The sequence below is a fragment of the Bactrocera dorsalis genome, chromosome 2, assembly GCF_023373825.1.
Source record: "Bactrocera dorsalis isolate Fly_Bdor chromosome 2, ASM2337382v1, whole genome shotgun sequence".
In the NCBI taxonomy this organism is placed as follows: Eukaryota; Metazoa; Arthropoda; class Insecta; order Diptera; family Tephritidae; genus Bactrocera; species Bactrocera dorsalis.
In genome coordinates this window covers 22,615,305-22,632,688 of record NC_064304.1, presented here as the reverse complement: position 1 = coordinate 22,632,688, position 17,384 = coordinate 22,615,305, and the positions used below count along the sequence as shown (strand labels likewise).

The following is a 17,384-nucleotide window of genomic DNA, read 5'->3' as shown; positions in this document are numbered from 1 at the left end:
CGGCTGATCGATTTGACAGGCGCGCCGGCAATAAGAAGCGACAGGCGGCGGTGACTTAGCGGGCAGCGAGATATGCTGAATGGCAGCCGGCAGTCGGCAGACGGCAGCCACCAGCAGCCAACATGTCTGTCAAAGCTTTTGCGGTGGATACGAAAGCAACAACAACAAGGCACGCACAATGCCAATTGCTAGCATCAACTGTTAAATAAAACCAAAAACAACAATAACGCCAGCATTGTAAAATATGTAAGCAAATACTATTGTTGTAGTGTTGTTGTTGTTGTTGTTATAAAAGCATATGCAATTGTTGGATTGTCGATTGTGAGCAACTTGAGCGATCCGTTTTGAATGATTTTGAATGAAAACGCGCGCATGAATGAATTACGTTGGTATAAAGAATAAATGAAGCTGATACGAATGTGTGCGAGGAGCGAATGCCGGTAGTAAATTTGCATTTTTTCGCTGTGACCGTAAACCAAATTGTACGAAATGTGGCGTGAAAGTTTGCTGCTGGAGATAAAAGTGAAAGCTGCGCACGAAAGCTTTCGGGGAAGAAATATTTCGAAGCGATATATTTGAAGGCAATTCACAGCGCTCAGCTGGAAGAGTTGAATAATGATATAATTCGATATGAAAGCTTGCGAGGCCGATTTTAGCGATGAAAGCTCTGCTAGCATGTTCAGAAATTTGAAATATATTGGTGGTAAAGTAATTATTTTATATAATCGCAAGTAAATTGTAATAAAAATGTGAAATTATGCCATTATGAATATTTTCAAATATAGGACTATGTGAAAGCTTCATTTATATTGCCGAAAATCCGTTAAAAACGGGTAAAGCTTTCTTATATAAGTTCAAAACAAATTATATATGCATAAAAAGTATAGTTAATTGCTTAGAAAAGAATTTTATTACAACATTGCAGCTAAAAAAGCTCTTAATTAAGAGTGAAAGCTCTTTGTAGAAAAGTAAAAGCACAAATACCACTGAATTTCCGCAAAAATTTGCTTAAGTCACTATTAAAGAATTCAAGAGGATGGTTTATTTTATTTTCATTATATAAAATTTAAAAAGCTTCCATTTTCATCATTTGATTAACTGGGTTGAAAGCGTTCTTTTCGACTAAAAAGCTGCGCATGCATTACACATAGTATATGCGCATGCGCCAAACGCACTGATTGATCATTTTAATGGTATAAAATCGAAAACAACAACAAACAACAAAGAGCCATTATTTTCGTAACCTGCAAAGCGGTAACTGGAAATCAATATAAAACTGCCAATTTAAGGGGAATTCCTTGCGCGGTAAGTGTAGCAAAATATGCGAAAATATTTAAAAAGTATAACGATAATAAAAAATAAGGAGGAATTTCAAAATTGCAAGACATTTCCATGTCTGCTTTCGTGTGAAGTGCGAAGTAGAGGTACTTAAGTGGCATTGCTGGATTAACGGTAAATTAAAGCAAATTTTATTGCGCTTAAAAATAAGAACAAATTAAAACAAGCTCAAAGTGACGTTTCTTTCCGAACTTTTCAGTTCGCTCTCGTCATTTTGTTGCAGTGTTGTCAAGAAGCAGCGGACGCAGAAGGAAGTTGCAGGCACTTGTTATTGTGGGAGCCACTGGCAGTGCGAGTGAAGTCCAACACCGTAACTCAACAACGTGACAGTGTTATTTTTACGGTTGCTGAAGCAGAAGGCAGCGAGCGAATATGAATGCAAAAATGATGCGGAAAATAAATGGCAAAGCCGCACAATGCAAATCACGTCGGGAAAAAGGTGAAACAAATGAGTTGGCATTTCGGTAACTGATGGGCGTACATATACATACATACATATACTACGACCATACATACATATACGACCATACATACATATACAACCATACATTATATATACATATATTATATTTGCCAAGAAACGTTTGTCATCAACATTTTTATATATTTGCGTCGCCGCCGCGCACTCAAGCGCGTATACCTTGACTTTTCCACGCCAGTGAATGCGCCAGCGAACGCTAAATTTTCAAGCCAGCTTATTTGTATTACTATTTTTTATACATGCCATTAAATTATATACATATATACATACATATATTTTTTAGGTTATGCTATTGCTTTGGAAAGTGAAAAATTGCTGCCCGTTTAACGGTACGGCAACAGCAATGACAACAATTACAATTATATTACCGTGCGCGTTGTTGCCAATTGAATATTTATGCCTCTTTTCCGCACTTCACTTTTTTGTTGTTATTTTTTTCAATGAAAAATTCTGTTAACGCCAGCATGAAAGGCGGCGGGTTAGCCAGTAGCGCCCACTTTTTCCGCTTCACTGCTATTTTGCCCGCCACAAAGCAAAGCGTTTGCGCGCTCTGTAGCTGTTAATTTCGGGTGGCGCTCTTTAATTTGCCGAAAAAAATATTTTCATAAGTTAAATATAAAATTTGTACTAATAAATTTTTTTACACATTTGTAATTTAACTGGGCAAATGTTTCCTTAGCTTAATGCAGAGTATTTTCAATATTTTTTTAATATAAATATTAAATTATTTTTTAATCATTTTTCACAATTTTGTATTTATTTAAATTTTTTATACATTTTTTAAATTTTTTAATAAATATTTGAAAATTTCTTATGAATTATTGCATTTTATTTTACTCTTTTTAATTTTCTTTTCTTATTTTGAACGAATACATGTTTTTTTTTTAATAATTTTCAGACTTATTTTTATAATTAAATTTTTTTTTACAGTTTTTAATACTTTTTATAAATATTTGAAAATTTTCTATGAATTATTGCATATTTTTTTATTCTTATTAATAATTTTTTTTTTTAATGAATATTTGATTTTTTTTAAATAAATTTAAGACTTATTTTTACAATTAAATATTTTTTTTTTTAAGTTTTTAAGAATTTTTGTAAATATTTGAAAATTTTTTATGGATTCTTGCACATTTTTTTATTCGTTTTAATGTTTTTTTTTTTCTTATTTTGAGTAAATTTCAGACTTATTTTTATAATTTTTTATTTTGCATATTAATTGGTATTTATTTATAATATTTTTTTACATATTTTCGAATATATTTATTTTTATAAGTCTTTTTTAAAATAAAAGATTATTTGAAAATTTTTTATTAATTTTTCACTATTTTTTAAATACATTTTTTTACAAATATTTAATACTTTTCATAATTATTATTTGAATTTTTTACGGATTATTGAATAATTTTATATTATTATTTTTATAACTTTTTTAATAATATCTATTTTTTATTAATTCTGCAATTTTTTATTAATTACTGAATATTTTTTTATAAATTTTTTATTATTTTTTGTTGTATTTTTACATATTAATGTATAAATATTTGGCAATTTTTTATAAAATTAGAATTTTTTTTTACATATTTTGGAATATATGTACATACATACATACACATTTTTATAAATTTTGGCATCTTATTTTCAATAAATATTTGAGTTTTGTTTTTATAGATTTCAGAGCTCTCATAGCTCCTGCAAACCTAATATGAGGATTTTCGAACTTCCATATGACTTTGTACCGCATACATCGGCCAATATGTGACTTATCCAAATTCAATTAAGAAAACGTGTTTTCCTTATAACGGCGCACATTTGAGATTAGAATGAATAAACTCGTATGAAAACTCGCCCTAGACCCCATATAACTTAAAAGCCTTGTGTACTTCTCTGGCTTTCTTGCAAGTTGAAAGCGTACTGAACATTTCAGTTATTCCCGAGCTTAGCTCTCGTTTTTTACTATTTTTCTGCAAGCACCAACACAAAATATTTGTTTTTGTACTCTAAATGCAGTAGCGGCGCCATTATGGCCGCCATATTAATAGAAATATGCAATAGAATGCTTACAGTGCAACATTTACATGTACATGTGTATGTATTTATGTAAATATGCACGCACTTATAGACAAATATGTTCAAATATGGATGTGCATAAGTAGCAGACATGCTTTATTATACAATAACGGCATTTTTAGGCACATACATACATGACAAGCAGAACAAACCCTTAAACATACAATATACAACTTACATACATACATACATATGTACATAATGCATATACAAGTATGTATGGACATATAAAAATATGCAAGTGACATATACATACATATGTACGTATGTAAATGTGTGTAATGACGCAGTATGACATTTGAAAACAAAGAAAAAATTCTAGTACGCCGCTGCATTGCTTTCAAGTATTTTTCCAAGTGTCAAAAAAATTGACACACAACAATAATAGCAACAAGAACAAAACACTAAAAAAGTTTACATAATGCAAATGGAAATATGTACATAATGAAATACATATTTTTCTATGCATGTGTTGGTAGCGAAAATCTGTATTAAAAATAAAGGAAAGTAAATGTGTGTGTATGTGCTTGTGTGTGTACGCTTTGTGGCGCTATTGGAAAATACTTAAAATATTATAAATATGTTTGTATGCATGTACTCGTAATATTTACCGAAATAGCATGCGCTCGCTGGCACAGTGATGGCGTCAACGACAATAACAACAAAAACAACAAAACAAGTGTTTTTGTGGCAACAAAACAATACGAAAAACGCCATTAAAAATGGAAAATAAAAACGCGGCTTGTTGTATGGACAAAAAAAAAATAACTTCTGCTGGTTTTTGTGTGCCACACACACACACACAAACATGCAAGTGTTTACAGATGCTAGGAAACTTTTTGCTTAGGCATTATATTGTATAAGCTGCGTTAGTATATAATGAAAAGCATATTGGAAAACGATAAAAATAATGAAAAAGCAAAACAAAATGCGAGTAAGAAGCAGCAGAGAAAGCAAAAGGTAAGAAATAAGGACAACAACAAAGTTAGGGGTAAGAAAGCATGGAAGGATAAACCTCAGCCAGGAGTTAGTTACATATGTATGTATAAAACGAAATAGGTGTCAACATGTCGATTTGAGCTTTGAGTATGAATGTTTACACATATGCATATACATACATAAGTATATAAATATATATTATATATTCGAACAGCATGCCTACAAGCTGCTTAGCGTCGGCAATATCAATTTTTAACGGCATTAAGCATAATTTTTGCACGCATTGCAGTAGCAAATACCGTGAAAGCAATATGCTTAGCTATTTTAGGCGCTAAATTTTGTTGATTACATAATTATTTATGAAATAAATTCCAATATTAGTTGAACTGATCAAAGAAATGTCGCTCGTGGTAGATATAGTGTTGCTTTTCTACGCAAAAAATACATATATATAGCCTTATATTATATAATACATAAATGCATTACATATTATACACATATGTACATATACATATGTATATGCACTCCTGTATGGCTGCAACTGCGCGACGTTCCCACCAATCGAAACGCAGTCTCCGTGCCTACATTTTGGCGGTAAGTGGCACGCATCATTGTCGTCGCTGACGTCGTCATTGACGTTGGCATCGTTGCGCATTGGCTGCGCGTCAGCTTTTCTTGCGCTGAGCAATAGCGCCATCATTGGCGCCGCCAACAACACCGCCAACGCCATTAAAAACTCATTAGGATTGCGCCCATAATGAGCGCTGTTTTACTATTCTATATCAAATGTATGCACAGACGTATGCAAATGTTTACAAAAATATATACACCTGAGTTTATATGTATGTATGTGTAGTACATGTGATGATGCATGTAAGCAAATACAATTATGGCAGCGCTTGCGTTGGAAAGGGCGCGTAGAACTTTTCCATTTACATAAACAAATTTTGTATTTACTTTTGCATGCGCGTGTGCGTGTGTGTGTGAGCAATCCTGTAGCACTCCAGCTGTCTGTCATTTGATGACGCAGCAGATAGGCGGAGTGAGGGAATGTCTAATACATACATATGTGCATATGTACATATGTGTATGTATACTATGTATGAGAAATATGATGACTAAAATTATTTTTCAAGGAAGTAACGCCTAGTTTTTATGTGAAATGCTTTTAACAAAAATTAATATGAAATTTAATTAATTTAAAAAAATAAAATAATAATATTGGCGGTAAATAAAAAAAAATAAAATTTTACTTAAACAAAAATTGGTTATTTAAAATAAAAATTGTGTTAAGTCACTTTTCAGGCAAATTTGGTTTATAGAAATGTTAATTTTTTTATTTTATTTTAATAAGTAAAATTTTTTTTATTAAAAAGTGATTTCCCAAAAAATAAATATTATAGCTAATTAAAACAATTTTGGAATTTTGAACATATAATACATACATATACATATATGCTACTTGTGATTTTAGATTAAAAGTTAATAATTAAACATTTAAATCATTAATACATAATTAATTATTAAAAATTTAATTATTAATTAATTTCTAATCATTGATAAATTGTTTACATAAAAATTAATTATTAATTATTAATGATTTTAGTAAAATTGTTTATAAAAATCAAACATAAAAAATTAATCATCAATTAATTGAGGTTTTAAATTAATAATTAAAATGTTAATCATTAATTAATTGTGATTTTTGATAACAATTAATTAATTTTTAATAATTTAATAATAAATTTTCAATAATTTAATACTTAAATTTTAATAATTATTTCAAATTAAATTTAAAAAATTATCATTAATTAACTAAAAAATTATTAAATTAAGTTTTTTATAAAAAATAGTTATTAGTTAATAATGAACTTAAGAAATTTTTTCATAAAAAAATTAAGCTTAAAAAAATCAGTAATTAATTATTAGTTATAAATTAATTGTTTTAGTCAAAACAAAGTAAAAATAATTTAATAGAGTGTAATTTTCACATATTTCAAATTTTTTCTTATTTGTAGTAAACTAAAATAATTAATTTCTGATTAATTAATGTTTTTTAAGTTTAATTTTTTCCGACTTCCACAAAAATATAGAAATTTGAAAAAATTGTCTGCTACAGATTTGAAATTAAAAGCAATTCCTGTGCAAAATGTGGTTGGCTTGTGCAAGCAATGGAATGTTTTCAATATAAATAGCGAGAGGTTCAGAAGTTCCGCGGAAACTTAAAACATGTTACAAACCCGCCAGTTAGCAAATAATCACTTAAATAGAATACATATGTATTAATCAAATTCCACTTACTGTGCTGATGATAGCTCGGATAGTAGCGTCTGTGATGGCCGTTGCTTTCCAGCGCGTAGAAGGCGCTCATATCGGTGGTGTCCAGGCCGCCGAGACCGCCTCCACCGCCACCGCCGCCGCCTCCGCCTAGGCCAGCGCCACCGCCCATCGCTGTGCTGCCAGCGGCTGTGAGGGCGTGATGTCCCAAGCCGGCGCCGGCGCCGCCCAGGCCATTCGCTTGCGGAGAGCTGCCCAAACGCGGATTGTCATACCAGCTGCGGGCGGCAGCTTCCGCTGTTGAAGTCATGTCCATTTCGAGAATAATTTTGAAGGTTTTTTATGAACAACGAGGGCGAAGAAAAATTTCCTATTTATTGTTTTTTATTTTATTTATTTTTTTTTTTTGTTTCTTAGTTTGTTTATTAGTATTTTTGTTTTTGCTTGTGGGTGGTGTTGGCTTATTTGCTACCAATTAAAGACGACCACGCGCAATTTTTCGCTAACTTTAATATTTTTGATTTATTTCAACACTTTTCACTGCACACTCTGACGAAAAAGCACACATTTTGTTTTTGTTGTTATTTTTTTGTTAATATATTTCGCACTTATGTGTGTAAATCAATTTGTTTGCTTGGTTTTTCACTGTTTTTATATTTTATTAGTTTCTTGTTTTTATTTACTTTTTGTTTTTGTTATTATTATTTATTTGCTTGGCTTGGCATTAACTTCTGTTCGGTTGATTGATTTGTGCTGTTGAGAAATGAAAATGGAAATAAAAAATGCATTAATAAATATTTATAAATTCGTTATTATAAAATTTGAAAATTTATTGCATATTTATGGCTGCGGCGTCGGCACAATTCGATAAGATTTGCTTTGCTTGACGAACCGTCACAGTTAACCATCGACAGCGGAATAACGGCACTTTGTATTGTGGCAAAAAAAATATTGATTTCGATTTCTTTGTAATCAAGCGATTTTTATCATCGCCATTAAATTTTCGGACAGTAGCCGCTGATGAGCGCAGCGGTGGCTTATCACGCCGCGCGGCAGCAACAACAAATAATAATAAAAATTTTAACAACAAAATCTCAATAAGCACCTAAAAGCGCTAACATAAATTTTTATCTGCATCAATTTTTTTTTATTTTCTTTTTTGGAGTTTTTTTGTATTGATTTCTGTGCTTTTTCTCGCTTGCAAGCGCTGCGCTGTAAATTTCAAATGCTTTCGTGTATTTTCTTGTTAAAATCTTGTTTTGGGTAATAAGACACTTTTATGGCCTCCTTTAGCGCACTTCATCAATATTTAATAAAATAAATTTCAAATACAAACATATATGTATAATGCAGATATGTGTGCTCAGCGCCCTTGGTAAGCGCGTCTTTGGCGCTCGGCAAATAGAAAGTGATAATATTGACTGCTTTGGCGTCGTAAAATGAGATTTATGACCTGACAGTCTTCTGCAGTGAGCGCTAGTTATATATTTACAATCTTCTCTAAGTATATACATACATACATATGTATTTAAATGCCGCTATATTAGTAATTATTGCAGCATATCTATTCACACCTGCACCCCCAAAATTTGTATACTTTTATCACCACTTCTTTACTTTTCAGTTCGTCAACAACAACAATAAAAATCTTACTAACAAACACACTAGCTCCAAAAAGTCTGTTTGTTGTCTGTCACTACCTCAATATTTGTATTATAAATAGGAAATCAATAAAACTGTGTTTTTGTTGCTATTTACTCGCGATAAGCGTCTGAGCACTAAATTGATTTGTAAAAGTGACTCAACAAATTGTGTGTGCTTCATGTGTTGAGCAATGTCTACACACCTGATCTCTAAGTAAATTTGACAAACAATTTCTTCGAAGACGGTTTATTCGACTCGTCACTCGCTAGTTTAAATTTTGCTCTCTTAGCACCAAGTTTACGAATCTTCTCTCTAAATAATTTGACTAACAATTTCTTCCTAAACAGTTTTTAATCCGCCATTTTGCATCTCAATAAAATTAAGATTTGCTCTTTTATCACTGAGTTTACAAATCTTCTCTCATAAGCATTTAAATCGAAAATTTTTGAATTGCTAAGTCTTTAAATAATTGTGGCAAACAATTTCTTCCTAAACCATCTTCGATTTGTCACTCGCTAGTATAAGTTTCGCTCGCTTAACACCAAGTCTACGAATCTTCTATCTAAACAATTTTAAAAGACAATTTCTGAAGTAACTAATTTTACAAATCTTCTCTCTTAGTAATTTTGACTAACAATTTCCGCCTAAAAAGTTTTCGATTCACCACTTCGCCGCTCGCTAGTTTAAGTTTTGCTCTCTTTTCCACTTCTCATATACAATTATAGGCGGATTAAGAGCCCTTTCACTCTCTTTTATGTCTAAAAGTTTGATTACATGTACAAATTTCGTAGTCACTGTATTAGTTTAAGTCTTGCCACAATAAAAATGTCATTTATAAACGAAGTCTTAAGTGCATTTGAAGATATTTAGGTAAATATTGGTATATCAGCATGTAAAATAAATTAATAATTCGAAGACTCACTTCTAATTGAAGAGCAGAAAGCAGAAGAATAAGAGAAAAATTTTAAGTTTAAACTCTAGAAAATATTTTTTGGGCATTTGTAAGTTTAAATAGTTATATTATAGTACTTTAGACAAAACTCGAGGCTTTGCATGTAGCTTTTGAAGCTCGTATTTACAGCAAATATCGGAGAAATATGTGGTGAGCGCTCTTTTAGGACTACAACAACTAGATATCATCTGAAATTTTACAGAAAATTCATATTTTGAAGTCGTAAGGCTCTCGTTCTTACCCAAACCTCTTCCTAAAATTCGAAAATGAGACATTTAAAAACTTTCCGAAACGGCTTAACTGCCGAGGCGTGCTAAATATTTCCCTTGGCATAATTTATAACTTATTTAAAAGCAGTCCAACACCTTGATATCCTGTTATTGCTACTAATTATGCATTACAGGCAGGTGGTATTGACATTGAAGACGCATTACACATTTTTTAAGTGCGTCATACTTGCGCTAATTGCTTCCAATTGCTGGTGGTTGCTACTTTTCATTGGCGCACACGAAATTTTCTTGTTATTTATAAGCATTAGCGGGAAAATGTGAAAAATATATTGGGTAGTCGGCTAATTTGCGGTCAATTGCCTGCGCAATGAAGTGTGGCATTCATTATCGAGCTGTATCGGTTTGGGGTTTGATAAATGGAGATGTCAGGCAGAAAAGGCACTTGCTTCATGAATATCATGAAATTATGAATTTTGAATAAATATAAGCAAAAAATGGTAATTTTATAAGAAATTTTTTCTAACGTGATGAGATTTTCACTACAAAAAATTATAAATATTTTATACATAATTACATAATTGCATATTAGATCATTATTTCAATATCGTTGTTTATTTTAGTGCTGCAAAAATCTGTTGCATTTCTGGAAAATATATTTTTCATTCCATTTCCTTTAAAATTTTACAAAAAAGTACCTGTGGGCGTGCGAAATATTTTTTTTTCATTGCTTTTCTTTCAATTAAATTCTTTACCGCAACATCACATGACATTTCATTGTTTTTGTTTTATTTTGACTGCTATATACTAATGATCCTCAAGCATACACTCACTTTAAGGCCATTGATACACGCATAAATGCATGCGAAACTGCTTAAGTGCTCATACATATGTACATACACACGTATATAAGTCGTATATACACATACTCGTATATTTGCGTCTAATTGTCACTTGTGCATTGCACATTTCACATTGGCAGCTAAAAATGATTAATTGTGCAGCGCCACATTTGTGGATTGTGCTCAAAAACAAAGGTAAGAGTACTCCAATGTACTACAAACACAAACAAACACCTTTAAGCATACATGCAAACATACATATGCACAATGACACTTCACTCTCGCCATTGTCTGTTTTGTGTATATTTGCTCAGCTTGTTGGCTTTGAGATTTTTCAGAAATTTCGCCAAATTAGAAAACATTTTGTTGCACTGCCTGCAGCGCGTTGCAATAACTTGTGAAGTGTTGGTCTTTAGAATCCTTTTTCTGTTTGATTTCCTTTTTTCTTTGAAAGTAAAAATGCTTGCTGTGACACCAGCTCTTGTGCCGCACAGTTGCTACACCGTTATGTGACTTCGGTTGCTTGCCTTCTTTTGACCGGTTAATAAAATTGGTAACAATTATTTTTGTTTACTGTCAGTAGTGCTTAGACAATTGCAAATTAGCCCATTTTTCTCTGTGTGTCTTTAATGGCACTGAACATTGACAAGCATTTTTGCTATTGTTTGCTGAAGTGATGCTGTCTGCGGTTTGCTGGTGTGGCAACTTGAGTGCTCTATCAACTGCATGAGGTGTTTTGTGTGTGAGAGTGTGTGTGGAATGGTGAGAAAACGGAAAGGCGTGAGAATGCTATACGCAATGTGTGAGGCCTCAATTTGACAGGTTCATTTGCTTTTAATTGTTGTTGCATGGAAAGTAAATGAAAATCAAAAAATTGGGGCAGCGATTTGCTAGTCTAAAACAAAAAAAATTTCCCTCAGCACTACAAAAATGCAAAATAAATTGATTTTCTAAAAAGTGTTTTGAAAATTGTCATAGGTCATACTTGTTAGGCATAATCCTATAAGCTCCGTGGCAATGTTGCCTCAAAGTCTCCCAAATTTTTAAAATTGATTATTCGTTTCCGCTTGCTTTAAACGGTATATTTAATCACTTTGCTTGTTTATCTAAGTAATATAGCACTCGACTTAATCATAAATAGCAGAGATTAGCAAATAAAGCGGATGTGGCATGTGCACAAACAAATGTGGACTTTGTTTTGGTTTGATAAGGTAAATATTACCTTAGAGTGGGAGTAACGTTTGGTTAATGCAAAATCGATTTTATGCATTTTGAAACCAACATTTTTTTATGAAAGTAAAAATTGCGTTTTCTTTTTAAATTCCGGAAAAAATAAATTTGCAAAAAAAATTTAAAATATTTTATTGAATTAAAAAAAAATATTTTATTAAAAAATAAATATTTAAGAAATATATAAATTTGGAAAAAAATAAATATTAAATGGATAAAAAAAACACAAAAATATTTTATTCAGAAATTATAACTAATAAATAAAAAAACACCGAAAAATTTACTAATTTGCAAAAAAAAAAATATTTTATTAAAAAATAAATTTAAAAAAATTAAATAAATCTGAAAAACCACAAAAAAATTAAATGAACTAAAGACAAAAAATTATTTTATTCACAAATTATAAATAATTAATAAAAAAGTATAAAAATCTTCAAAATGACACCGCAAAATTTACTACTTTGCAAAAATCATTTTAAATATTTTGTGAAATTAATAAAAAAAAAAAATAGTTTAGTAAAAAAACATAAATATTCAAAAGTTATATAAATCTGAAAAAAGCGAAAAAAATTTAAAAAAAAAATATTTTATTCAAAAATTATCAATATTAAGAAAAGTATCTGCAAAAAAAAATCTACAGAAAGCAACCGTCAAATGTACAGCTTACAAAAAATATTAACATATTTGAAGCAATTGAGATTTGAAAATCTTGTAGATTTTACTCACAAAAAGTAACAATAAAATATATTTATAGATACTATTGTACTTAGTTGGAAATTAAAGTAAACCATATTTTATTCAAACAATGATACCAATAATTTGTAATTATTATTCAAAACTGTTACAAATGAAGCTAGACTTTTACAATTTTTATATGAAAAATTATGATAATTTATTATATTACAAATACGTGTATATCAAAATTAAAAAAAAAAAATCTACATAAAAAATATTAAAAAAATCGTTTGCTCAATATTTTGTAGCAAAAATGATTTGACCAATATTTAAAATAAAATGTTTCTCAAAACTGAAAGCTTTCAAGCGGCAAATAGGCAATATAAAAAAAAAGTTATCAAAAAATGTTTCTAAACTATTTTTCGCATTAAAAAATATTTAAAAAATAATAATCATTTTTTACTTATATACATATGTAAATGTACATAAATGTGTTAAGAAGCAAAAATGATTTTATCTATATTTAAATTTACTCAAAACTGTAAGCTTTCAAAATATTTTCCAATTAAATTTAAAGCAAATTTTATATCAAAAAATTCAATATTCATATTCTATATTCAATATCTTTAAATAATCAAAATAAATGTTCAGAAAGCTCATGTCTTCCGACCGCACCACAAGCTTCTTCATTTTTTGACGCTATCACCCTTTCCGCTACCGTACAATTAATACTATTGTCTCATTATCGATCATCGACAATTTTATCAGCGCCCAAAACTCGTTAAGCCAAATCAATCAGTGATGAAAAATTTAATTTGATAAAAATGTCTTGGCATTCCTGTGTATGTACATACATACATATGTACATATGTATGTGTGGCATGAAAACAGCAAGTGTTGCAGTAAAGCAGCTAATTTATTTACACAAAAAAGTTTATCAGTTATCAGTAAATACTCAGACGCTAACTAGATATACGCAAGAAGCGGGCAACAGGTTTTAAAATTTCGTCAAAGCAAGGTACAGGTGCCACAAACGCACTTATATTTATATTTGTATATATGTACATATCTTATATAACGCACAGCGCAGCAAAAGTCCACTAATCAAATATGAGAACAGGTAGCCAAATTGACAGTGACAAGAAGTGTAAGTTTATCAACACTAACACAAGCACATCAAAGTTGAAAGTAAAGAAATCATACAAAAATGCTTCAAAAAATCATAAATATATGTACATATATACCATATTCCATATATAAGTATATATTTATTTTTGTAAATGGCACTGCTTGCGCAAATTCATGTCTTCAAATTGACACTTGAGCGTGATTCAATGATTATGTATTTGTTGTAGAAGAATTGCTAGAATTCAAAATTCTACAATATTTCTCCGGCTTGTTTGCGCACACATGAGCACACATGTTGTTGTTGTTGTTTGTCTAACTCGAAACATACTATTGCTGTTGTAGCTGTCGCCTATATGCTGACACGCAGTAAATGTCACCTACTTATCGCTAGTGTCAATAGTAATGTTCCCAACAAGGGTGACGAGCAAGAAGAAGCGGCACAGTTTACTTTTGATAAGTTTTTCGCCTTCAATTTGGGAATTTTCAATTTTCAATTTTGTAGGCACACAGGTATGTATATTTGCCTTCCAATGAATTGCTCCACCAATTTGTGCGCATTGCACTCGATATTTGTCAACGCCAAGCAATTTATCAACGAATCGTCTGCATTTGGTTTCTTATCAATGTTTTTTGGTGTTGCTTTGCTTGTTTATTTTTTGTTTTTTTTTTTGGTGGAAATGCGTCAGCAGCAACATTCTTTAATAGTCTCTCAAAAATAGCGCATTTATAGTATAGCTTTTATGGAAGTCCATCGCTGTCTTGGCAGCTTTAAGATGGACTCATCGACTGACAGGCCGATCAGGACGAGTTGGAATGGCTTAAGTACTTGCAGGAGCGCCAAGATCATGTGCAAGCGACCCTAAGGAGCACTCGCTTGCTTCTTACTAACACGAAATGACTGCCGGGCAGCTGTTGGCCTCTTGAGAGCTCACAACCTACTAGCATTACATGCGGTTCGACAAAAGTGATAACGATACATGCAGAAATTGCAGAGAAGTTAACACGAGAGAGACGCTGGAACACCTCTTATGCCTTTGTTTAGCACTATCCAGAAGTCGACTCAAGTATCTAGGCGCTTCACAGTTCAAAGGACTGTAGGAAGTGTCAGACGTAGACATCAAATCACTTTTAAAATTGGCAAAAAAAAAGTTGACGTCCTGTGTGACGAATTCATCACTTCAAATTCAACTGAAACTCCATCAGTCATTACTAAGGACCAGTAGGTTTATGTAAGGCGTGATAGCCGGCCGGTATAACCTAACCGAAACTTATAACTCATATCATTTGCTGCAAAAATTGAGGAAGTTTTTTATTTCAGAAATATTTTGAGAAATTTTGGTTTGTATCTGTTTTTGACTACTAAAATTGTGTTTGTTATTGTTGTTGTAACACTAAAACTCTTTACGCAAATAGTTTAAGCAATATGGCTGGGTTCAGAGTGATTACCCGAATAAGTCTGATTGACACTACCGTTATAAAAACTGTACTCAGTTTTACTTTTAGTAAAACCTAAATACTTTTTCCAATTAGTATTTGGTGCGAAAATACGAAAATTTTTGTTGGAAAAATTATTTTAAAAAACTTCGGATTGACAATTTTTTAGTACTGAAATTATGCCTTTTTTGTTTTAGCTTAGAAAAACTTTAGCATTTGCTACAGAAGTTATGAAACTATGTTTTCGGTTCGTTATTGTTTCTTACAACTTTATGAGACTACATATAAGCCCAATATATCTTTTTCGAAAAAAAAAAAATATTATACTTGGTCAATATATTTGCTAGGCTTAGTGTGGCTTCATATACTTCACCATTGTTAAAAATATAACATATTAAGAGTTAGTAGACTATTTTAAGACTTGAATATCAATGCACATGTACTGGATATATTACTAGATTGACTTCTCAACTCTATTTCTAAGTAATATAGCATATCCATGAATATCCACTTTTTCATATATATATCATTATGTAAGAACAAAATAAATTATATCAGTATAGCAGCTACATGCTATAGTCGTCCGAACTAAACAATTGCTTGGGAGATTATACCCTGGTCTTGGACATTAAGCTATGCTAAATTTCGTGAATATATCTTGACGAATAAAAAAGTTTCCGAAGAAGGATTGAATTTCGAGCGTTCAGTTTGTATGGCAGCTATATGCTATAGTCGTCCGATCTAAACAATTTCTTCAGAGCTTGTACGGTTGCCTTAAACAATAATTCGAGCCAAATTTCGTCAAGATATCTGGACAAATAAAAAAGTTTTCATAAAAAAACTTAATTTTGAACGTTCACTTTGTATGGCAGCCATATGCTGTATTGGTCAGATATGAAAAATTTCTTCAAGGATATAGCATTGACACGATACATGATTCGAGCCGAATTTCGTGCAAATATCTCCTTAAGCAAAAAAGTTTCACATAGAATGACATGATTTTAAAAGTTCATTTTGTATGGCAGCTATAGGCTATAGTAGTCCGATATTGATGATTCTGTCGAATAAGTAGCTGTTTGAGAAGCAAAAGACGTGTGCAAGAATTCAGCACAATATCTCAAAAATTTTGTGACTTGTTCGTGCTATTTTGAGTGAAAAAATTTTAATTAGATAGCAAAGCACCATAAAGACCACATAAAAGTCATCAACACATTGTTGTAGCTGAGGAAAACCAATCATCCGCACATTATGGCAAACAAGAAAAACTAACAAAGTATCTAAGTCCGCAAAGTGTAGACAGCTTTGAAGTCTTGAAACACGGGTTCTACTTACTCTCTTCAAAATATTTTTTTAGTTTAAATGAGAATTATTTCGGAAAAGCCATTTTAGACAGTTTTGATTTGCAGTGACACACGCTGAGTGTACTTTAGACGGCTGCTGTGCCGATTATGGCTGCATTGGGAATTTTTTGTGAATGCTGAGTTAAAAAAAAACTTTTTTATAAACACTCAAAATCGCAATTTTAATAAATTCTGTCTGTATAGTGTTTTTATACACAAGCATATGTAGATACAGTGCTCCGCAGATATGATATAAACAAGCAATGCAATATTTTTGGTTAAAAAAAGTGTTGCTTTTTGGTTTTTTATTATAAAAAATTTTTTTTTTCTTATTATGAAAAAGTTTAGTTTTTTATTTAAAAAAAAGTGTTGTTTTCGGCTGTTTTCCTAACAAAAAAATTGGTTTTTTCGGCGCGCCATCTTACCAAATTGTGCCATGAGCGCTAGTTTGAGTTTAAATTGAGTTTAAACAGAATTATATCGACACAAAATGCTTACTCTTGAGCGGAGTAAATCGTTCGTTTTGTAAGCAAATGATTTTCACTAAATTGTTGTTGCCAAAAAATAAGTCACTTCTAATTTATTAATGTAGTTTATTATTTTTTATGCATTTCTTTAACTATAAAAATTTGAATCAAATAATTTTCTGCTGTATTAGTCCGCTTAATTGTCACTTTTCTTTGAGCAATCTAAAAACAATTTAAGAGCTTGCATTAGTCTTGAAGCCGACACTCTTACAAGTGTGTCCACACAATATTATTTATAAAAAATTAAATTTAGTTTTTTTATTTTTTTGCTTTGCTATAC

The 17,384-nt window shown here is 31.1% G+C and overlaps 1 protein-coding gene across 4 annotated transcripts in view; it reads right to left on the bottom strand.

Moving 5' to 3' along the window:
• The window catches only part of LOC105231100 (GATA-binding factor C), a 129,870-nt gene that overhangs the window by 111,351 nt on the left and 1,135 nt on the right, over positions 1-17,384 (bottom strand). For 3 of the 4 annotated variants that reach the window (XM_049447244.1, XM_049447245.1, XM_049447247.1), the window contains exon 2: positions 7,130-7,858. In XM_049447244.1, coding sequence (XP_049303201.1) covers positions 7,130-7,421 — 292 coding nt within the window. In that variant the 5' untranslated portion in view covers positions 7,422-7,858. Of the gene's footprint in view, positions 1-7,129; positions 7,859-17,075; positions 17,368-17,384 lie in introns of those variants that run through there. The other variant, XM_049447246.1, reaches the window with a different exon arrangement.